This window comes from Manis javanica, chromosome 1, assembly GCF_040802235.1.
Source record: "Manis javanica isolate MJ-LG chromosome 1, MJ_LKY, whole genome shotgun sequence".
NCBI lineage: Eukaryota > Metazoa > Chordata > Mammalia > Pholidota > Manidae > Manis > Manis javanica.
Window position 1 is genome coordinate 221,574,490 of NC_133156.1, and position 22,147 is coordinate 221,596,636.

The window sequence follows — 22,147 nt, forward strand, 5'->3', positions numbered from 1 at the left end:
GACAGAGGCTCCCAGGGAGAGCAGGGCCACCAGCATGTTCCTGCCCAGAACCCCAAAGAACCGCAACTCTGGCTGCTCAGCCCTGGCCATAGCAAGAGCCTCCCAGCAAGGCTGCTCTTGTAAATGTGGGAAATAGTTCTTGTTTTCTAGACAAAAGGTCTGTCTAGAAAGGAAGGAATAGGCAGCTCAGCTGTTTATTAAGTCAGTAGAAAAGTGACTTTATAGATTTGAGGGGCAATAAGGGAGATGGGGCCAATTGGGCCCAAGCATCTGAGGCCCACTGCATGCTAGAGAGCTCCAGCCCAGTGCCTGAAGCATGGTCTGTGTGTGTGTGCACAGGAGCATGTGAGCCATCTTGACACCCCAGAGCACCTACTAAGTGTGCTGCCCCCGTGGGGGGCACCGGATTCTGTGCCCAGCAGCTGGGCCTGACGGGAGGAGGCTGAAGAGCCGGGCCCTAGAAGCGGCCCAGCACAGTAGCTAACAGAGCCATACGCATGTACATGCCATTCTCAGCCTGGCGGAAGTAGGCTGCTCGGGGGTCCGAGTCCACCTCCACGCTGTAAGAGAAGGAAGAAGAGTTACCACATGGCCCACGATGGCCTGTCCAGGACTATGTACCCTCCCACAGCCAGCCCCCAAGGCTGTGTCACCTTATCTCATTGACACGGGGCATTGGGTGCATCACTACCATCTTCTTCTTGGCCCGGGTCATGATGTGGGGAGTGAGGATGAACTGGCCGAAGCACTGTGAGGCAGACAGGTGCCCCGTCAGCGCCTCCGGGCGGGGTGGCTCTGAGTGGCCCTGGGTCCCACCACACCCAGCCACTGCAACTGAGGGTTCCCCAGACAAATCCCCTGGTCCTGGCCTTCCTGGCTGCCAGTCTGGATGCCCGTCAGCTCCAGCCCGGGCTCCTCCCTACCCCTGGCACTCACAGCTTCATACTCCTGCACAGAGCCAAAGCGCTCCTTCTGGATTCGAGTCATGTAGAGCACGTCAGTGTCAGGCAGCGCCTCCTCAATGCTCTCAAATTCCTCCTGGAGGGTAAGGCAGAGCCAGGGTGAATGTGGGGATGAGCTCTGGCTGCCCAACCCACATCCCCACGGCCCCCCAGGTCTCACCTGCTTGGTGCCACGCGAGGCCACGAAGGCCCACACATTGGATGGCATGCGCAGGCTGGGCGGGGCCACGTAGCGCAGACTGACACGATACTGGGTGAGCAGACAGGCCAGGGAATGCACTGTGCGTCCATGCTTCAGGTCCCCCACCATTGTGATCTAGGAGGAACTCAGTCACTAAGAGCATGCCCTTCCCCCGCATTTAAGAGCCTCCAGCCTTAGCACCGGGATGCAGGCCTCCCTGACACAGCATGCCTTGGAATGGAGAAACTACTTCCCAACTGCCTCCCTGTCCAGACCTTCCCTAGGCAGCCCCTGCCACCAGCCTCACCGTCATGCCATTGACAGTCCCAAGCTCCTCCCGGATGGTGAAGATGTCCAGCAGGGCCTGAGTGGGATGCTCGCCAACCCCATCCCCAGCATTGATCACTGGCCTCCGGCAGTGCTTGGCTGCCAGCTGTGAAAACAGCAGCAGGGAAGGAGAATCGGTCTTCTGCATATCTGCGGCCCCCACTTCCTGCCCCAGCCTTGCTCTTCCTGGGTTCCCTCACTCATCTGGCTCAACCTGAGACTTGCAGTCACAGCACATGGAAGACAGGACCTCAGAGCCCTGGGTTCAGCCTACTCAGTCCTTTCCCAGGGCACAGGCTGGCCTCACCTCCACTGCTCCAGGCTGGGGGTGCCGAAGCACAACAACATCGGCATAGCAGCTCATGGTCTGCACAGAGTCGGCCAGAGATTCACCCTTCTGGACGGAGGACGTGGCTTCTGAGAAGCTGAGCACTGCACCCCCGAGCCGGGCCATGGCTGCTGCAAAGGAGCTGCTGGTCCTTGTGCTCACCTCGTAGAACATGGAGGCCATCACCTTCCCCTGGGGGGCGGGTACGATTCAATGTGTATGTGTGCATGTTCACTGTGGGGAACTCGCAGGCTGCTACTTGCTCCCCTAACTTTTACAAGAGGAGTAGAGAAAACCCTTCCCTCAAACCTCCCCACGACCTGCTGCAACCTTGTCATTTCCAGTATCAGTATCACTCTGCACTAAGGGCTCTGCCTCCAAAAAGCCATTGTTCAGTGTCTAAATGAAACACTCATTCTCTGCGAGAGAACGAAATATCCTAGCTGTGCCCCATAGCCCATCAGCACACACCCAGTGACCAGGGTAGTGGCCTCATAGATCAGCTGAGTACTGATCAGAGGCAAGCGTACGGGAGGCCCAGAGCAGCATGACCTTCCTGAGTGCACAAGTCCACCATCCACAGTGGAGGGTCTGGACTCACATGAGGGGACCTCAGGCAGGGGAGGGAGACCCCTCTGACCACTGCACAGCCTTGCTGACAGGGGTCCGGACCCTCAGCCCACGGCTCTGACCCTGACCTTGAGGATGTCGAGGCTCCGCTCCTTCTGCACCATCATACGCAGCATGTGTGCCACATTGAAGAGGTGAGACATCTAAGGAAGATCCCAAGTCAGCAGCAAAGGTGGAAGCCTCCAGAGGTCCCAGCCCCAAATTTCCAGATCCTCGAACTCTGGGTGTCCCCATCCTCCTTCCCCCAGGCACCTGATCCTTGGTGAACTGCTTGACAGACAGGATATGTTGGCCCACTAATGAGTGCAGCAGGGGTGAGGTCTGGGGGTGCAGCAGGCCAGGGGTCCCCAGGTTCTGGGGTGACGCCTGTCTAGGCACTGGTGGTGGAGGATAGCAGGTGCCATCAAGGGTTCCCATCAGCTCTGCAGTGAGGGACGGGGCAGAAGAGGGCAGTCAGAGGGTCCCTCCTACACAGGCCAGATCAGAGAGGTCCCCAAGGTGAGCGTGCAGTCCAGGGAAGTCCCTCACCTGGCTCAGCAGCCTTCCGAGAGGGCTTTTCCTTTGGATCCTCAGCTGCAAACAGGGCAACAGGACAGATGTAAGCCTGTGGCTGAGGTTTGCAAAGAGCCCCGTTTCTCCAGGGCTCTGGATGAAAGTGTCTGTGTTAAATCAACTCACACCACATTAGCAGGTTAGGGGAGGGAAGGAAGGACTGGCAGCTCTGGGGATAGACACGTGGTTTCCCATGGGACTGTTGTATGTGGGCAGTGGTGCCCTCCCAGGGCCCTCCCAGGGGGCAAAGGGATCCTAGGCAAGGGGAACGGCCAGGCTCACACCAACCAACAACCTGGATTTACCCCACGTTCTGCTGCCCCGTGGGATCCCAGCTCCCGGGCGGAGGAACACAGCTGCCCACAACAAAAAAGGGCCTGTGAGACAAAGCTGTGGGATGCCTACCTCACGTTGGGTGGGTACCGCAAAGGAGGGTACAGTGGATCAGCTAGGATGAGGGGACGGCGGGAAGGACAGGTAAGTGGACAAAGGTAAGGTGCTGGGAGGGAAGGGCCTGCATCAGTTCGTAGGCCACTGAGCCCCAACCCGGGTCCATCCGGGACACTGTGGGGAAGAGTAGCCTGTCCTACACATCACTAAGTCCAGGCGGCCCCACCCTCCATGGCACAGGACCTCTCTCTTACCTGGGAGACCAGGGTCAGAAGCTCGGTGGATTCGGGGTGGCAGGTGGAAGCGGCCATCGGGAAGCCCTGGGATGCCCCGGCGGGGTCTTTCGGGTGTCTGTAAAGACAACATTGAAAAGTACTGACCCAACCCCTCCTTGACCTCAATCCCTCAGGGCAGGCCCAACTGCTCGCTGTCCACGTGGACTGCATCCCTATCCTCTCCCTGCAGCTCTATCCTTTCACTGTGCTGTCCTCAACAGGGAAGACAAACTGGCCTCTGAGGGGTGTGTGCTAGCCCCATGACAGGCCCCCAGATATATATCTGGTTGGGTTAATGACGGGCTCATGTACCCCGTAGGTAGCCTCCTGAACCGCAAGTTAATTCTAAGTTCTGCACCTGACAGGTAGGTGGTGGGGATTTTAACTGTGAGAGACTTCTGGCCCTTGAGTCACCAATGAAAATGATCATGCTGTTAGCCCTGCCCCGGGCTATAACCCCCCAAACCAGCCCTGAACAGCACAGATACCGTGTTTATCTCACTGGTAGCAGGGGCTGAGGGCGTGAGCTGGGGAACAGCCCCCTGAGGCCATTTCCGTACATCCTGTCCATAGCCTGGGGGCACCAGAACCTGCAGACAGAAGGCAGGGCAGGCAGTGAGGAGGGGGCAGAGAGCTGGACTGGCGAGCTAAAGGAATGCAGGCCGGCAAGGAGAAAACATGCCTTGGGGGACCCGTGTCCACCCATGTACAGGGCAGCTGGGGGGTGGGGGCGGACAACAGGATGAAAATGGCTCTGAGGTCACTGCTGGGGCTGGGCATGGGCCACACACATACCTGCCCGTCGATATAAGCAACCTCCCCTCGTAGGACCACACGCCGGACAGTGCCCTTCACCTTCTGCCCTTCAAAGGGTGTCCAGTGGGCCTTGGAGAAGGGCATGTGGCTGGGGACTGTCCATTCATGCTCCAGATCCACCTGCCCAGAGCCACAGGTTATGCAAGGGAAAGGCCACACCAGAGCAGACCCCAGGGTAGGGGTCCCCACCCCCAGGCCCTCCACCCACCTCCACATAGGTGTCCTCCTGGGGGGGCAGGTGAAAGATGCGCCGAGGATTGTGGTGCAGGCGCTGCAGCAGGTCGTCCAGACTGAGCCGGCCTGCGCTGACAGCCGTGAGAAGCAATGGCAGCATGGTCTCCAGTCCTGGGAAGCCAGGCGGGGGCCTGGGCCCTCCCTTCTCCTCCAAGGTGTGGGGGGCTGGGAGAAAGGGCACGACCCTCAGGACCAAGCACCTCCACACCCGAGAAGCCACACATGCCCATGACCACACCCCATGCTAATTTTTTTCTGGGAATCAGGAAAGGGAAACTGGGACTGTGTCCATCTTCTGGGGTCACCCTTTACCCATATTCTCTTATTTATAACTTTATTGACTCATTCGCTCTTTCAGTGGACATTCATCAAGCACCCATCACAGAGCAGGTGCTGTTTTGGAGGCTGGGTGCCACACAGTGCGTCCCAGTCCTCACGGAGCGCAGAGCTCCTGAGCGGGGGCCCTGGCCCTGCTGGGCAGGAGCCACACTTTGGGCCCTCTCACCATGGTCTGAGGCGAAGCAGTCAATGACAGCCATGTTCTCCCACAGGGCCTCCACATCCTGGCGGGAGCCCAGGCCAGGCCGGACCTCCCCTTTCCCGGGCCCCAGGCGCTCCAAGTCTTCGCGGCTCAGGAACAGATGGTGGGGTGCCACCTCACAGGTCACTGGCAGCCCCCGTGCCTTTGCAGCTTTTATCAGCAGGATCTGGGGAGAGTGGGGACACCTAGAGGAGGCCTCCCCCCTCTATGCCCGGCCCTACAAGTCCCTGTGGCCAACATCTCCTCTCAGAAAGTGGATAAGGCACACTGAGGATGCTGGCTCCAGGCTCCCCCAACACTCTCCTACCCCCCAGACTACCCTGACCTCTCGGTGTCACTGGAAAAGCAACAGGGGCCCCGGGACCTCTGTGTATGCTCACCTCCTCCTTCCGCGCCACGTGACAAATGTGCACTGAACGCTGGGTCAGCTGAGCCACCATGAGGATGGCAGCGACACTCTGCCGCTCGGCATGGGCCACAATGGGGAGGTGGGACGGCCACGTCTCAAAGTGCTGGGGGCAGAAAGGACGTTCAGGGAGTATGTAATACCTGTGACTCTCCACACTCATCTGAGCCCAGAGTTCTCATGGAGCTCTCAATGCCTCCTTGCTGTCAGGCCACTCTGTGGGGCCCTCAAGCTAGGAGGTCCTATTTGCTGGCTCCTTCCACCTGCCAACTCCCTACCTACCTCCATCCACTGGGCCATGCTGTCCAGCCGCAGCTCAGAGAAGGTCTCATTCAGATAGAGCTTCAGCCCTGCAGCAGACCCAGCCACAGTGCCCAGGGTCCCTGCATTTTCCGATGAAGCTCCAAGGAACAAGGCAAAGTCACAGCGGGCGCCAGCCTCTGCCAGCTGTGGAGGATACATGTGAGATAAGGCCCACTGGTACCTATGCCAGCCTGGCACCAGCAGCCCAGGTCCCTGGGAAGGGCAGAGGAGTAGGGCTCTGGGAGGCAGGGGAGGTTGGTGGGGCACGGGTCACCATCAAGCAAGAGTACAAAGGCTCACCTTCTGCGCGAGGGCCAGAGCAGGGGCATCGATGATGGGGGGCCGGGTATTAGGCATGGCACACACCATGGTGACACCCCCTGCCAGGGCAGCAGCTGTGCCTGAGGCAAAGTCCTCCTTATGAGTACCTCCTGGTTCCCGCAGGTGAACATGGACGTCAATCAATCCTGGGAGAGAACGGAGGTAGCAGAGTTAGAGGAAGAGTCAGAGGCACAAGGCGCATCAAGGAGGTGAACTGGGGCAGCAGGAATATAAGCAGCAGCTGCTGCAGGTGGAGGGTAGCGAGGCTCCTCAGTCAAGGGCACCATGATGCAAGGACTAAACGCTCTCAAGACGAAGAAGGATTCTGGGACCTCCATACTCTATACAGTCTGGGGCAGGGAGTGGGCCCACAGCCATCTTCCAGCACACCCAGGGGCTCCATGCCAGCTGCTACCTACTAGTAGTGCTACACTAGCTTGGCTACTAGTGTCCAGAAGCCAAGTTCTCCCCAGAGATGTACTTACCAGGCAGCCGCACAAGCTTTTGGGAAGTCATGCAGTCAACATGCACCTTCAAAGGGGGGGCTGGCCCGATCTGGCCTAGGGCCTGCAGGTAGAAACCAGTCAGTTTTGATTTAAGGGCATCCTGGGACTGGCAGGTAGGGACTGGCTTTCCCATACACCAGGATCTTGCCTCATACCCACCTTCTCTCTCTGTAGCCACAAAGCTTGATTAGCATGGCTGCCTCACACTGAGATTTCCCACCCCCATGGCTTGCTCATCCCTGCCCTCCCCAATGAACACTGGCTATCTCCCTCCTAGCATCCATGTCTCAGTTACCTCCACAAACAGTTTGGTGCACTTGATATCAATGATGAGGGGCACAGAGAAGTCAGCAGCCAGGCGCCGTGTGCGGTAGCCCTTGGTGACGAAGGAGGAGAGACGCCGGCCCCCAGCCCCACGCATGGACAGGTTAATCACTAGCTCAAAGTGATTCTCAGCCAGCTGCTCTAAGATGCTTCGCTGTGGTGGACACTCACCATCCACGGCCTCCTCGAAGTGCCAATCCACAGCTGTTACCTGTGGCCCAGAGATGAGGTCAGGGATAACCTCAGCCTGGCAGGAGTTAAGTAGGGACGGCGTGTGGGGAGGAGAGGGGACCTCGGAGCACACGAGGAGGCTGAGGACCACAGGGTGGGGCCCAGGGCTGCCTCTGCTTGCTACTGGCAAAGTATTTTCCGACAGGAAAAATATCTACGCTGTGGTTATCAAAGACTGCAGTGTGAGCCCACACACATACACATATAGAGATACAGTTCTGGAAGGAAATATACCATAATGTTAACAGTGGTATAAAGATTGTAAGGGATTTTTTTTCGTCTTTGTATGTTTTACTTGCTGTACATGGGATGTATGTGATTTGTACAACGACAATAAAAAGAGGGGAACAGGGAGAGAACTCTGGTGCAGTGTGGGGGCAGGTCGTGGAGCCCCTGTACCTTGACGCCATGCTCGGTGTAGAAGTCTGCGGTGCCCAGGCTGGCGTAGAGGCTGTAGCCCAGACTCTCCAGCAGCCGCACGGTTGGGAGCAGCTCACTTTTGTTCTGAAGCAAGCAGCAGGATGAGGTTGTTTCTCCGGGCTGCCACTTCCAGGCCAGCCCTGCCCCCACCTCTCCGGGCAGCCTGCCCTGCACTCTGTACCTTATAGCTGCCAATGGTCAGCAAGATGTTCTTCTTGGGGATCTTAAAGCCAGTGCTCAGCATGGCCTTGAGGTAGGCCTCGCAACGGCTCTCCCCAAAGCCAGCCACTTCCCCTGTACTGGTCATTTCCACACCCAACACCACGTCAGCACCCGCCAGGCGGGAGAAGGAGAACTGGGGCACCTGAGGGAGCAGGACGTGAGACCTCAGGAGAGCAGCCATGGGCTCCTTCCGGTGGTCTCGTCCCAGCAGCAGGTTCACCCCAGACACATGCCGGGTCTTCCTCGGCGGCCCTCAGCTACTCCCTGGCCTTGGAATACTTCCTCAACAAGCTCTGCATATCATCGCACCCAGCCTTTCTGGCTCAATTGAAATACCACCTCTTTTCTCACACCTCCCCAGTTACCCCTTTGCAAGTGGCACTTCCTGTCTGCAAACTCCTTCAGCAGTTTGTTTACAGGTTTGTTACAGACTGTTCTATAAACAAGCTGCTTCTGGACCCAATTTCTCTTGCCTCCCATTACGAGTGTGAGCAGCTGGAGAACAGAGGATCCTACTGCACTTATGGCTCAGCAGAGCCTGGCCCACAGTGGAGACTCACTGTTGTGCTGAGTGACGTATACTTTGTGTGCTAAGTGAACTCTCTCCCCCAATTTATCCCCCTGCTTCAGTTCCCCTTACCTTTACTCCCACAACTCCAGAGCCAGTCATGAGCCCCACAGGCTCCACCTCTTCCCCCATGATGACCCGGGTGGCCAAGGCTACTAGGTCCACACCAAGTGTCTTGGAGACGAAGGGGAAGGAGCGAGAGACACGCACGTTGCATTCAATAACCTTCAGCTGGTCGTCCTGGGGCAGAGAGGGACGGGTCAGGCCTTCCACAGGCTGGGCTTGCTGACACTATGCGACTGACCCCGACTCTCCCCTCTCACCATTCTGTGGGTAATCAACACCTGGGACAGCATTATCACAAACCCTGACAACACTGGGCCCTCACTGTGACCCCTGCCCTCCAGCTTTCCTGCCTACTCTGCTGAGGGCAGGAGGCAGCGCAGGGCTCCCTGGCACTGTGGCTGACACAGAATGAGGAGGTGCTGTGACCCGTTGGTCCTTTCCCTTCGCCCTCCCTTACTACCTTGGCAATGAGCTGCAGGTTGAAGGGTCCAGTGACCTGCAGCTCCTGGCCCACGGCATGCACGATGGCTTTGATCCGCTCCAGGGTTTTAGCAGTGATATCCTGTGGTGGGGTTACCAGCGTGGCATCTCCTGAATGCACACCTGCATTCTCCACATGCTCAGAGATGGCGATGGCTGCCACGACACCATCTCGGGCCACAGCATCCACATCGATCTCCTAGTGGGCACATGAGGGCAATGTGATCGACAGCAGCGCCATCTTCTCCCACTCCCTTCCTTTAAGAGCCTTGGCACACCCCAGCCTTCCCAGCCCACTGTGCTTACGAATTTCTGTAGCACCAGAGAGGGGAGTCTCCTCCGAGACTGGGGCCTGCCCTCAGAGACTCCTGTCTGTAGCCTCCTACCTTGGCCTCCTGGATGAACTTGGAGATGACCACGGGGTGCTCCTTGGAGACAGCTGCTGCACTGCTCAGAAAGCGCTCCAGGTCTCCGTCAGTGTAGGCCACGTTCATAGCAGCGCCACTCAGTACATAGGAGGGGCGCACCACGCAGGGGTACCCCACAGTCTGGCAGAACTGGCGAGCAGACTAAGGGCACAGGGAGCTTAGCTGGGTTGGTGCCACTCACCCAGGACATCATCCAGCCTCCAGCCAGCCCAGGCCCCAGCCCACCTCCAGGTCACTGAGCTCCCTCCACTGAGGCTGGCTGATACCAATGGTGTCAAGGAGTCGGGAGAACTTGAAACGGTTCTCAGCCGAGTCGATGGCTTCTGGAGAGGTGCCCAGCACCCGGCACTGCTGCCGATGTAAAGCCATGGCCATGTTGTTGGGTAGCTGCCCGCCCATGGAGAGGATCACACCCTCAGGGTTCTCCAGCTCAAAGATGTCCATCACCACCTACAATGCAGAAGGAGAAGCAAGTGGTGGTAACGAGTGAGATCAGCGATCTGAGGCTTCTTGCTCACAGTTCCTTACCTTCTACCCATTTCCCATCAAACCCCACAAGTTCCAAAGAATCTGAGGTCAGCCAGCCACTCCATCTAACCCTGGCCACCCAGGCTAACAGACAACCTTCATCCTTCTCACCTCAAAAGAGATCTCATCAAAGTAGAGTCGGTCGCACATGTCATAGTCGGTGCTGACTGTCTCCGGGTTGTAGTTGACCATAATGGTCTTATACCCCATCTGTGGTCAGGAGGGGAATGTAGCAATGAGGGGGAAGGAAGAGCACGCAGAGACTAAGCCAAAGCCCCTAGTTCAGACAGATCCATCTCAGCTTCCTCTGAAATAGCTGGACAGGATACCTGCCTTGGGAGGGAAACAGGGCCAGCACTGTAGGTACTGTTGGGGAGGAGACACATGCCCTGTGTGGGCTACAGGATGGCCTAAGGGGAGCCCCCCACTAAAGCCTTAGGCTAGATGTAAGATACAGCAATTAAAGAAAGCACCAAGATTAAGTGTAAGTAAAAGGCAATTGCTTGAGCTGAACCGAACAGCAGAGAAAATGGTATGAAAGACTAGCTCTTGGACCTTTCGGAGCTGCTGGATGCAGCCCACAGCACACCAGTCAAACTCCACACTGGAGCCGATACGGTAGACACCAGAGCCAAGGACCAGGACATGAGGGGTTCTGAAGGTGAGGTCATGGGTGGTGCCCCAGTACGTCAGGTACAAATAGTTTGTCTGGGCTGGCCACTCAGCTGCAACTGTGTCAATCTGTTTCACCGCTGGGCAGATCCCCAGTTCCTGACGCAGCTTGCGAACAGCCAGCTCTGTGCTAGAGGAGAAGGGTCAGAAACATAGGCCCCAAGAGTCGGGTATGGACTAAGTAGGGGGGTGAGATCCCAGGGCAGGGATCAGAGGAAAATATCCCGGGGATGAAGGTCAGTAGTGTCTAACAACCCCCACACTCCCTCCTTTCCAAGGGCCCCTCACTCATGCAAAGATCCTCTGTCCCACATTTCTCAGCCCAAGGCCCTCACCCCCATCTCTGACCTCAGAACTGCAAGAGCGATCTGCTTGTCTGAGAAACCAAGGCGCTTGGCTTGGTGCAGCAGGACTGGAGACAGAGGCTGTCCACGGTGTTGCTCCAGCAGCTGGGCATGTGCTATGATTCGCTTCATTCGGTGCAGGAACCAGCGGTCGATGCGCGTGAGTTCATAGAGGCGCTCCACCGAGTAGCCAGCCCACAGAGCAGCTGCCACCACAAAGATCCGCTTATCTGTTGGAGTCTCCAGCTCCTAATGGGGAGGGCAGACAGATGGATACAGAAGGACTGTGCAGAGGTAGATGTCAGAATGTCCAGTAAACATTCCCAATCTACTTTGAGCACCTCCAGAAGCCAGAGACAGGCATGTGAGGACAGGAAGCTGCAGATCACAGCAGAGGCTCCGCAATAAAAAACGTGGACATGTATCCTGGTTCTGCCCCCTACTGGCTGTGCAGCTTTGAGCAAGTTCTGCAACCTCTCTAAGCCTGTGTCCTCATCTATAAAAACCAGTCTAATGACATCTCCTCATATAATGATAAATGAGATGAAACCAAATTCTCACACAGATGTCCAATAATGGCTGCTGCTGCTATCACTATTAACAAGCTCATGGGCTGGGGACAGAGAGAAGCAGCGTTTATTTTAGGGGTGTTGCCAGGAGGAAGGGAGCTGCTTACCATATCGCTGACTGGCTTTACTGTGTGATCAAAGCCCACACAGTTCTCATCCACCATGCGCAGAGCCTTCTGGAAGGCCTCCTCAAAAGAACGCCCAATGCCCATGACTTCACCTGAAGGAATAGATTTAAGGACTGAGGGCGAGGATGCACGGGCGAGGGGAATGCTGCCTAGAATGTCTATGGTTCAGTCAGGTCTCTGGAAGGTTCTCAAGGCAAGTTTCACAGTGGTGGGATTTATGGTGTTTCATTAATGAGAAATCTTAAACTTGCAGCTCTTCTCCCTACCACTTTCTTATTTTACCTGTATTAGTGAATATGGAAATCAAAATGCCTAAAATGGGTATATGGACATTGGAACATGTTCCAGTTTATCACGGTGGCCCAACCACTGATGGTTACCCGGTTACCTGATTTCTTTTATGCATGCTGTGATACTATCTGAGATCACTTTTATCCTTTAAAACCCTTTAAAAGTCTAGATAATAGAAGATGATCCCACTACTCTTTGAATCCATCCAGAGCTAATCACGTTTGCAAACACCATTTTAGAGTATTTCTTTCTGGGCTTTTCAGATATGTTTATACACAATTATACCATACACACTATTTCTATCCTGCTTTTTCCCTCATCCTAAACATGTTCCGACATTGCTATGTGACCTAATTATCAGCTATTTAATTCCTATATGATTTACCATAATTTAACTGCCAGCTACTGAAGGACATTTAGCTCTGAAGTGTTCATCACTCTAAGTGAGGCTGTGATGTTTTCTGTGCTTTGGATTACTTCTCAAGGATAAATTTCCACAAGTGCAGGGGCAATAGGTAAGACAAATTTTCTGGCCTTTGATAAGTATTGCTTTATGGAAGTTTGTGCTTTACTATATAAATTGTAAGTTTAACCATCTTCTAAGAACTGTGTACAATTACTTTACTTAAAACATTTTTTGCTAAAAAGCACAAACCATTATCTCATTTTAACTAGAACAGTAAGAAGAGGGCACTCCCTCTGACCTCGTTTGCTTATGAGTTTCCTCTTTCATGAAGTTTTGTTCATGTCCTCTGACAATTTACCCTAGGGTCTTCAAGTATTTCTTAGTAGCTGTATTTTTCTATTTATAATCCTAATATCTGTTTTTTAAAAAAAATTTTTAATCACTAAGAGACTACTAGCAGTGTTAAAGAAGTAGATTATGAGTGACTTTGTTTAATTCTTTTGTAAACTGATTATATTACAAAAGCTTTTATTTTGGGTAAAAGAAACCCAACACACTCATACAGGCATGCCTAGAAAATTCTGGCATCACATATATACACCCAAATAAATCTCAGTGTGGCAAGATTATGCATAATCATTTGTCTTTGGTTAAAGTATCTTTTCTAATTTCTCAATGATTCATGTATCTCTTACTTATATAATAAAAGTTACAAAAAGTTATCAAAGAAGATCACATTCCAAGAATACCTGAATAGATATACAACGTCTCATCTAGGAATCAATTCTTCGTCCTATTTTTCAATCCACTTCTTTTACCCACAATTTAATTATGGCTTCATTCCCATGTTTATTATGATTTTCATATAACAGAAATTCATCTCCAGAAGGAATGACTTGGCAATCTTAAGATTTCTAAAAATTCTGAAATTAATATTTGAGCTTATTTAGGCTTACTTGCTTAAAGGCTACTCTTGCTCTTAATGGAATTTGGAACACAATGATATGCTCTTATCCTTAGCTGGTGGCAATTTGGTTCCTGAACATGCCTGTTTTTGTTGAAATGTTTTAGAGGATAGTCTGAGGCAACTTCAAGGGACACTCTAAGGAAGCATATTAACTCAATTCCAGAACACTCTGCTGCTGCTCAGAGGCTATTACAAGCATTCACTTACTACTAAATTGCCTTGTTTTATAAAAAAGGTCTCTGATGTCCTGCTCTGATCTTAAACATTGTGTTAAAAACAATTTCCTTTAGTGACCATGGCAGAAAGTGCCCAGAGAAGGAGATATGCAAAGAATGGTTGCCACTGTGCTGACTTGGATTTAGAAGGATACACAGGTAAACAGCAGTCGTCATTTTCCCAAAGCATCAGTACTGAAACCAGCACGGAGAAAAAAATACCTCACAGGCACTAACAGCCAAGTGATGAGGCCATGGGCAAAATGCCATGAAATACTGAGGGCAGAGGGAGTTTCATGAACTGGCCTCACCAATGACAGGCAAAGGGTAACAGGAATGTGTAACTAGCAATCAGATCTACTTTTCAGTTTTTGGCTCTGCCTTCCATGCAGCCACGTCACTTTCCCTCTATAGGCGCCTCAGTTTACTCTCATTTGTAAAATGAGAGATCAGATAGTCTGATGGCTATCACCCCATCCCAGAGATTCTGATATGCCACCTGCAGAGTGGAGGTGGCACGTATGTCCTGACAACAGATTTCCAGAAGCCTTTGATCCCCCTAATGAGGACTACTATCTCAGTTTGAAATGTTCCTATTCATTCCAGGAAACTGTGTGTCCCAAGAAGCTGCTAATAGGGGAGCTGAAAGCATGCCAGGGAACTAACTCCACAACATCCTACATCCCTGGAACCAGGTGGACTCTGTAGGCTCTTGGGGCGCATCTCTCTCACCAACGCTCTTCATGCAGCTCCCGATCTTTGTGCTGACACGGAGGAACTTGCTGAGGTCCCAGCGAGGAATCTTCACCACACAATAATCCAGGCTGGGTTCAAAAGCTGCTGTTCCTCCTGTCACCGAGTTTCTGGGAGCCATCGGGGGGGTGCCAGGACAGAGCAGGAGACGTGAAGAGTGAGCTTCCAGATAGCTCTCTCCATCCCCGCACATCCAGACCAACATCCTTTTCCTATTCCCTGTCCCAAAAATGTTTTCGTCAGCTCGCCACCCCCTTACCTGCCTGATCTCCCCCAACCTTAGTACCTGAGCTCAGGCAGAGGGATGCCCAAAGCCAGTTTGGCTGCAACATAGGCTAATGGATAGCCTGTGGCCTTACTGGCCAGGGCAGAGCTGCGAGAGAGCCTGGCATTCACTTCAATGATGTAATACTGCCAAGAGAGAACAGAGAAAGAGTCACCAGGTAACTGGCCTAGAAGGCCTGCCTAGGAGAGATCTCAGAAAGGCAGGAAAATAAAGCCCTCCCCCAAAGCAATGGATAGCAAAAGTCCCCTCACCCCCCAGGCTCAACCCTACCAAAGATAATCCCAGCTTCTATTCCAGGGTCTACAGAAAGAAGCCAAAAGCCTTCTTGGCCTTTGGCCCCAAAATTATGGAAGGAGATTCAACAGCTAGAATACCAGCTCCAGGACCTAGAGTCTCACCTGCTCAGACTCTGGGTTCAAGGCATACTGTACATTGCACTCCCCAACGATTCCAAGGTGCTGGGTCACCTTGATGGCTGTCTGCCGCAGGAGCTGGTACTCCCTGTCATTCAGCGTCTGGCTTGGAGCCACCACTATGGACTCACCAGTGTGGATGCCCAGTGGGTCCAAGTTCTCCATGTTACATACCTGGGAAGGGAGGGTCCCATGGACGTCATTGCTAAAGGGAGGCAGGAGAGGCAGGAGGCTGTGTCCCAGGGTTTGGTTGCCTCTGAAGGCATTGATCCTGGGCCTGAGGGGCATCGACCCCTCAAGATCTAGCCCTGGCCTCTGCTCTGACAAGGCTCATACTGCCCGACACTCCCCCCTCTGTGCCACCACAACTTACTGTGACACAGTTGCCATAGACGTCTCTCACCACCTCGTATTCAATCTCCTTCCATCCTTTCAGGGACTTGTCTACTAGCACTTGGCTAGTGTGGGCAAAAGCTGGGGCCACAAGAGCAGAGAGCTCCTCTCTGTTGGAGGCGAAGCCAGAGCCTAGGCCGCCTAGGGCAAAGGCTGCACGTACCAGCACAGGGTACCCCAGTCGCTCGGCAGCTGCCTGGGCCTGCAGTAAGTGGAAGATATGAACAAACAGATCATGCCTTGACTGCCTGCTGCACAGGGGATTCCTGTACCTGGAGAAGTAAGATATAAAGAAAACAACACCATTCTACCATCCCCAACCGCCCCTCGAACCTGTTCAAGAGAATGTGCTGCCTCACTGGGGGCCACGTGCTCTCCAATCTCTGCCATCCTAGAGGCGAAGGCACGCCGATCCTCGGTCAGCTCAATGGTCTCCACAGGTGTGCCCAGGACCCGGACCCCATAGCGGGCTAGGACTCCAGTCTTGGTCAGCTCCACACCACAGTTCAGAGCTGTTTGGCCCCCAAAAGTCAGTAACACACCATCTGGGCGCTCGTTACGGATCACCTGAGGGAGGGGAGAGGAATGACATGCAGTAAGACCTTGGGGCTGGGAGTAGATCAAAGAGGTTTAGAGACCCAGAGGGACCACAGGATCCCCTGCCCACACGGGTCCCCTCCTAGCCCAACCCTATCCCTGTCATACCTGGGTGACATAGTGAGGTGTTATGGGAAGGAAATAGACCTTGTCAGCCAGCCCCTGGGAGGTCTGCACCGTGGCAATATTGGGGTTGATCAGCAACGTCTGGATGTTTTCCTCCTTCAGGGCCTTGATCGCCTGGAGACAAAAATGGCTTATCAGCCTGGACTGGAGAAGCAGGATTGTAAATAGTCTTCTACCAGTATTTTTCTTCCTCTTCTTTCCCTCCCTGTATTCTTAGTCCCTAATAACTGACTCCTATTCCTCACCTCACCACTCTGTACATCCCCCAGATCTCTTGGTTCACTTCCTCCTAAGATCAATGTTTGTGGCTCTGTCCTTCTTAATGCCATCCACTCTTGAGGTCGCACACCCAGTGGGGTGGATGGACATGCTTTACCTGAGAGCCTGAGTAGTCAAACTCTCCAGCTTGGCCAATGGACAGGCCCCCTGAGCCCAGGATCAGAACCTTTCGTGGTGGTGGAAGCCCAGAGCCTGGGGTGGGAATCCCAGGGGGACAGAGGCGCTCAACCAGCCGCTCTCGTACTGTGCAGGCAAACAAAGTCATGGAATGTTAGCACTGAGTGAGACCTGGGAGATCATCCAGATTAACCCCCTCGCTTTACAGAAGAATCCAGAACAAGTCATGCCTCTAATGAGTGGCAGAGGCAGGACCAGAACCCAGGACTCTTGACTCTGGGATTCCTTTAAGTAGAAGCATAAGTGAGTAAGGATAAGTGGGTCACCTTGGCTCGGCTGCCTTGCCAACCTGCCCCCTTAACCTCCCAAACATCAGTTTCCTTGGCGTATGTCCATCTTAGGCCTATGCTGGAGCCAACCCTGTTCTACTCAGCTGCTTACCTGTCTGGCCCTTAGGGTTCCCAGCTATGGCTTCTTTTACAGTTTCCAGAAAGATGTCAAAAAGAAGTTCCATATCTGAAGGGCCAGCTTGGTGCTCTGGGTGAAACTGGACACTGTGAAGAGATTGGATCAGGAAACCTGCCACCATTCCTGGTATGGGTAGTGGTGGCCTACGAGGTGGATAGGGGGCAGATGACTGGGGCCCATCAGTGTGCTTTACTGTTTGATGTGCCAGTCCCAGGGGGCCTCAAAGCTACACAGATCCAGGCACCCTGACAGAATCATCCAGGCTCACCTGAAGAATGGCAGGCTGTCATGTACAATGCCTTCATTGGAACGATCATTGGCATTAGTGAAGAGAGGAAGCCAGCCTGCTGGCAGTGAGTCTGTTTCCACAGCAAACCCATGGTTCTGGGATGTCAGACAGCAGCGCCCAGAGCCCACCAGCAAGCACGACTGGTTGTGACCTCGGTTCCCATACCTGGAGATGGAAGCACGCTGTCACAGGCCCTCTCCACCTTCCCTTCACCACTGTATCAGATCCAGCTCTTGTTGATTTCATGACCATCACCAGCTCCTACTCCTATCTCAACACTAATAAAATGCCAACCCTTCCCATCCCCAAGGCTCCCCATCCCTTCCATCAGTAGTGCAGGCCCTTCTCCTTCCCACAGGTCCTACCTCATCTTATACGTCTTGGCCCCAATGGCTAAAGCCAACAGCTGGTGTCCCAGACAGATCCCAAAGACAGGTCGAGGATTAGGCTCAGATAAGACACGACTTAGTGTGGATACCACATTGGGATAGGAGGCAGGGTCACCAGGGCCATTACTCAGGAAGAGACCCTCATACTCTGGAGTGGCAGAAAAGTATATATCAAAACCAGTTCAACTACAGAGACACACTTGTAGCCCTAAACCATTAGAGCAAAAGCCCTTATCTCCATCTTCCTCCCTGCAACTCATGCTGACTTTCAGCATCAGGACCTGGGGACAGATCTTCCACCCATGCTTCTTGTCTGTGGCCCTGTATAGACCCCAGCTACTCACCCTGGCTGTTTAATGCATGGTCCCATGGTACCACAGTGACCTCAGCCCCACGCTGGCACAGGCACCGAATCTGATTATACTTGAGGCCACAGTCCAAAGCAAGGATCCGGGGAGTACCATGTGCATTGAATACCTGTAGAGCCTGAGGAACAAAGGGCAATGGTTGGCAGCTGTGATCAGCGGGTGCAGGTATGTATACACCAACCTCTACCTTCAAGGCCTCTTCTGTTTCTCCCTCAAGTGTTCACCCTAGTTATGGGTGAACTCCTGGGCTGTAGGTTGCCCAACACTCTTCCGCTCTGCCTCTGTACCTTAATGGAGACCTCCGGCACCAGGGGGCGGGCATTGGGGTCCAAGAATGGCAGGGTTGATGGCTCTGTCCCATCCTGAATCAGCTTTCCCAGCAGAGACCCTTGCTCTCGCAACTTCTTAGTCAGCTCCCGGGTGTCCACTCCTGTCAAAACAGTACACTCTGAGGTATCATACTCCCCCAACTCAGTTATGCCTGACGTGAGATTTCCAGGAGCACTTCATTCCGGAGCTTTGAGTCACACACAGCTGCTCAATGGGCATTAAAATCCTGGGCCATCCTGATGGAAATACAGCACCATGAAGTAGTCTTGCTAAAAATATCACATCTCAATTGAACCATGAATCTAGATCTGTTTACAGAAAATAATGCAGAGGGATAAAAGAATATTCTAAATGACACTACAGCAATACGATCGACAAAACATAGACTGTGATACTCTAAAGGAAAGGTCACCTATTTTTGTCCATTAGGTTACAAGGCCCATAGATTAAAGAGACGTGTCAACCAGATGCAACGTATGGATCTTGTTTAAATCCAGATTAAAAAAAAATAGTAAAAACAAATAGAGATATTTGAGAAAATTTTAAACATTGCCTGATACTTCATGATATTAAGCAGATATTATTAATTCTTAAAAGGTAGAATAATATTATGGTCCTATTTTATAAAGCACTCCTTTTTTATAGATAGTGAACTATTGTGGATGAAATGATATAATATATAAAATTTGCTTCAAAGTAACCTGAGGTTATAGCATGGTGATGAAATAAGGTTAGACCAGAGTTGTTGATTACAAAAGTTGGGGGTTCTTAGGCTATTCTCTCCTTCTGTATGTTTGAAATATTCCACCTGATGGAGCGCTCAGTTCCTTCTCCCAGCTCCAGCCCCCAGTAAATCCTTCCAAATCAGATACATTCTATCACAACCTTGGACACAATCTCAATAGTGCACAAGAGATCCTCTTGAATTCTATCCACAAACCAGTGCTTTGTACCATACCTTGCAGGCCAGGTACGCCATGCTGTTGCAGCCACTCATGCAGGGTGCGGGTGGCACTCCAATGGCTGGGTGTGGGGCAGCACTCTCCCACCACCAGTCCTGCTATATGAATCCCTGAAGATTCAAACCACTGTCAATGGAAGGAGGAGACTGTGAGGAGTCCGAGGCCACATACCTCCCTGTGTCATCTTTTCCCACTGTGCAGCAGACCCTGCACTTCAGTCACACCAAATGACCTATCATTCCTTTAACACACTAGGCACTGTTTTGCTCATCAACAATGCTGTCTCCCACATGAAATACTGGGTCCAGGGTGCCTGATTAATAACTGAAAACAACATTTTCCTTTTTCTTTCCTCCTCTTATCCAAAACTGGCATCACAAACCTGCTCTTCTGTGAAGCCACCCCCACTTATCCACCACAGCTTTGTCCCTCCTCCTTAGAGCTCACCTAAGCTCACTTTAATTTCGCTGCTCTTGCTATTTACATTGTATTATGAATGTAACTCATGTTACTATTACAGATGTCTTCATCACAAAACTGTGAATTTCTCAAGAGTAAAGCGCCCAACACATGGCAGCAGTCAACAAACATTCACTTAGTGCCTACTTGGTGCCAGGCATTGTCATAAAAGCTGGGGGAGGAGCGTGAGCAGGGAAGACAGTCTCTGTCTTCAGGTTAATTTGCTACTTAGGGGGCCTGAAAATTAGCAAAGTAATGTGTAAATGAACAAGATCATAATTAGTGTATGATAAAAACAGAGTGTAAGATAGATGCATAATACCTTTCTAAATAAACGTTCAGGATACAACAGCAGACATTATTAACTCCCATCCCCATTCATAGATTATCATTAAACGACACACGCACAAGTGTTGAAATAAAAGTTTGAACTAAGAAAAAAAACACACAAATTTGTTACCCAACAGATAAGCATTTAATAACTAAACTGAGAAAACACGTCATTTATGTGGGTGGGAGTGCATATTTAAGTTACATCTGTTTAGTGATGGACGGTTTAAAGGAAGATGGACGTTGACACTGTTGTTCAGAGATCTGCAGAACAGTGTGCCAGACCCCTCTGTGGCCAGGGGACCAGCCTGCATCCAGACACATGTGTCTACACCACGTGTGCCACAGAAGCATCCATGGTGGACTGCTGGTTCCAAGGAGACCTTACTCACCCTGGTTTGGTCAGGACCCAGTTTTACAGGTGTATAAGCTCAATTTTGTCAGTCTGTCTGCAGTTGACAAAGCTGAAGACTAACATGTTAACCAAGATCCTGCATTATAAACTACAATATAGCGCTATTTGTAAGTTTGTGATGAGGAATGGTCCTTTCCAGGAAGAGCAAGTATGTCCCTCACACAGAATAAGTGGCAGGAGGATGGAGAAAGTAATTTATTTTGAATTAAAAGCTCAGGAAACTTGGAATCAGTATAAAATGAGTTTTGTGGAATACCTCCCTTAGGCTAAGATGACTTCCACTATTAACTTGTGTTGATTTTTTTTATTACTTGAACTCTCGGAGGGCAACTTCATCTCCAAATTCCAGAGGAGAAACAGGGGAAACCTTACTGTGGGGGGGAAACTGGGTTTAAAAACTCTACTGAAAAGTGATAGAAAATGAGGCAAGCAAAGTTTAGAAGCCAGTAACCAACGTCACCAATTTGGCCGGTGAATTAGGACCTGCTGTCACAGCGCAGAGTGGGTGTGACCCCAGTTGTTGGTCTCTTTACCACTGATCTATTTAATCTTAGAGCACTGTTCCCATCACAGCTCTGCCACTAAAAAATCTTCACGGGTTTCCTTACCAAAGGCTTTGGCCTCAGGCACTCTGCCTCTCAGGGTACTTCTTAAGCCCTATCTTTGTTCTCTCCAGGATGCCTAGCAGAATGTCAATGTCATCACTTGACTAGGAGTTTGATAATGACTGATTTTGAAAGGAATGTAGATAAAGCATTGGGTGTGGCTACCTTGCTGAGACCGAACTCATCCACTTCATCACTGGGGATGCCATAGTTGCCGATCAGAGGATATGTCAGCACTAAGATCTGTGCTTTGTAGGAAGGGTCAGTCAGGGCTTCGGGGTAGCCGACCATGCCGGTTTGAAACACTGCAAGAAAGAGGCAGGGCTGAGGCTCAGGCAGGGCACCCTTCGGAACACTGCCCTACGCGATGAGAATGCCCCAGGGGAGGCTGCCTTGACCTTGAGGGATGAAAGGGGCTGGGGACGTGGGCGCCTAATGAGGGGGAGGGGTGTGCAGGCGGGAAAATGGCGGGGTCTGGGCAGGGCAGGCTGGACAGACAGAAGCAGCAGAGAGTGGGATGAGCTCGGCAGCCGGCCCGGGCTTGCTTACCCACTTCCCCGGCAGTCGACACAGCGGCCCCAAAGGGCTGGCCCCGCAGGACAGACCCGTCCTCCAGTACCAGGGCCGCCATGGGAACGGAGATCGGGCGGGGGCGAGCACAGAGAAGCAAGAAACGCGGCAAGCCCCTGCAGATGCTGGAACCACGTGAGGACGGCGCGCCAGGATCGATCCACGTGGCTAACCGCGCGGGTGGCTGGAGCTAAGGCGGCGTGGAAGGTGCAGGAGCCCTAAGCGCGCTGGGCGGCGGCGGACTGCGGCGGCGCAGGGAGCCGGCAACGTGAGGGGCGGGGCAGGGCACGTAAGGGGCGGGACCAGAACCGCAACATAGTTGCAGGGACCGCGCCTCTTTCCCACCCATCACCCAGCCTAGCCCGCG

General features: G+C 52.5%; 1 protein-coding gene across 3 annotated transcripts; it reads right to left on the reverse strand.

The window, feature by feature from the left end:
- Nucleotides 1-174: 174 nt before the first annotated feature.
- CAD (carbamoyl-phosphate synthetase 2, aspartate transcarbamylase, and dihydroorotase) lies at nucleotides 175-22,128 on the reverse strand. 3 transcript variants are annotated; one of them, XM_017650656.3, is made up of 45 exons: nucleotides 21,760-22,128; nucleotides 21,376-21,515; nucleotides 19,398-19,527; nucleotides 18,397-18,539; nucleotides 18,086-18,227; nucleotides 17,718-17,889; nucleotides 17,332-17,517; nucleotides 17,037-17,149; nucleotides 16,576-16,721; nucleotides 16,182-16,313; nucleotides 15,810-16,043; nucleotides 15,457-15,678; nucleotides 15,069-15,257; nucleotides 14,671-14,795; nucleotides 14,364-14,494; nucleotides 11,732-11,844; nucleotides 11,060-11,304; nucleotides 10,595-10,841; nucleotides 10,151-10,249; nucleotides 9,737-9,961; nucleotides 9,470-9,652; nucleotides 9,064-9,282; nucleotides 8,610-8,777; nucleotides 7,929-8,111; nucleotides 7,727-7,831; nucleotides 7,068-7,307; nucleotides 6,752-6,833; nucleotides 6,246-6,412; nucleotides 5,925-6,089; nucleotides 5,617-5,748; nucleotides 5,201-5,402; nucleotides 4,670-4,860; nucleotides 4,441-4,581; nucleotides 4,134-4,235; nucleotides 3,625-3,721; nucleotides 3,286-3,336; nucleotides 2,957-3,001; nucleotides 2,681-2,850; nucleotides 2,497-2,571; nucleotides 1,778-1,990; nucleotides 1,451-1,576; nucleotides 1,123-1,278; nucleotides 937-1,038; nucleotides 654-748; nucleotides 175-560 (listed from the first exon to the last, which is right to left on the reverse strand). In XM_017650656.3, exons 1-45 carry the CDS (start codon nucleotides 21,839-21,841, stop codon nucleotides 458-460), a joined length of 6,729 nt encoding a protein of 2,242 aa, XP_017506145.3. In that variant the 5' UTR covers nucleotides 21,842-22,128; the 3' UTR covers nucleotides 175-457. The 3 variants fall into 3 exon arrangements, 2 of the variants coding, with proteins under 2 accessions (XP_017506145.3, XP_017506146.3); XM_017650657.3 differs by lacking the exon at nucleotides 3,286-3,336; XR_005058823.2 differs by lacking the exons at nucleotides 175-560; nucleotides 654-748; nucleotides 937-1,038; ... (3 more) ...; nucleotides 2,497-2,571; nucleotides 3,286-3,336 and adding an exon at nucleotides 3,386-3,544 and having other exon boundaries at nucleotides 2,757-2,850.
- Nucleotides 22,129-22,147: the final 19 nt, after the last annotated feature.

Bases quoted from the DNA above. Each gene is read 5' to 3' on its own strand.
- CAD (XM_017650656.3), bottom strand. From the start codon at position 21,841: ATGGCGGCCCTGGTACTGGAGGACGGGTCTGTCCTGCGGGGCCAGCCC. The intron at 9,653-9,736 runs GTGGGCTGGGGC...CTGTGCCCTTAG, and splicing joins GGGAGCTCAGTGACCTGGAG to TCTGCTCGCCAGTTCTGCCA. The intron at 2,572-2,680 runs GTGCCTGGGGGA...GATCTTCCTTAG, and splicing joins AGCAGTTCACCAAGGATCAG to ATGTCTCACCTCTTCAATGT.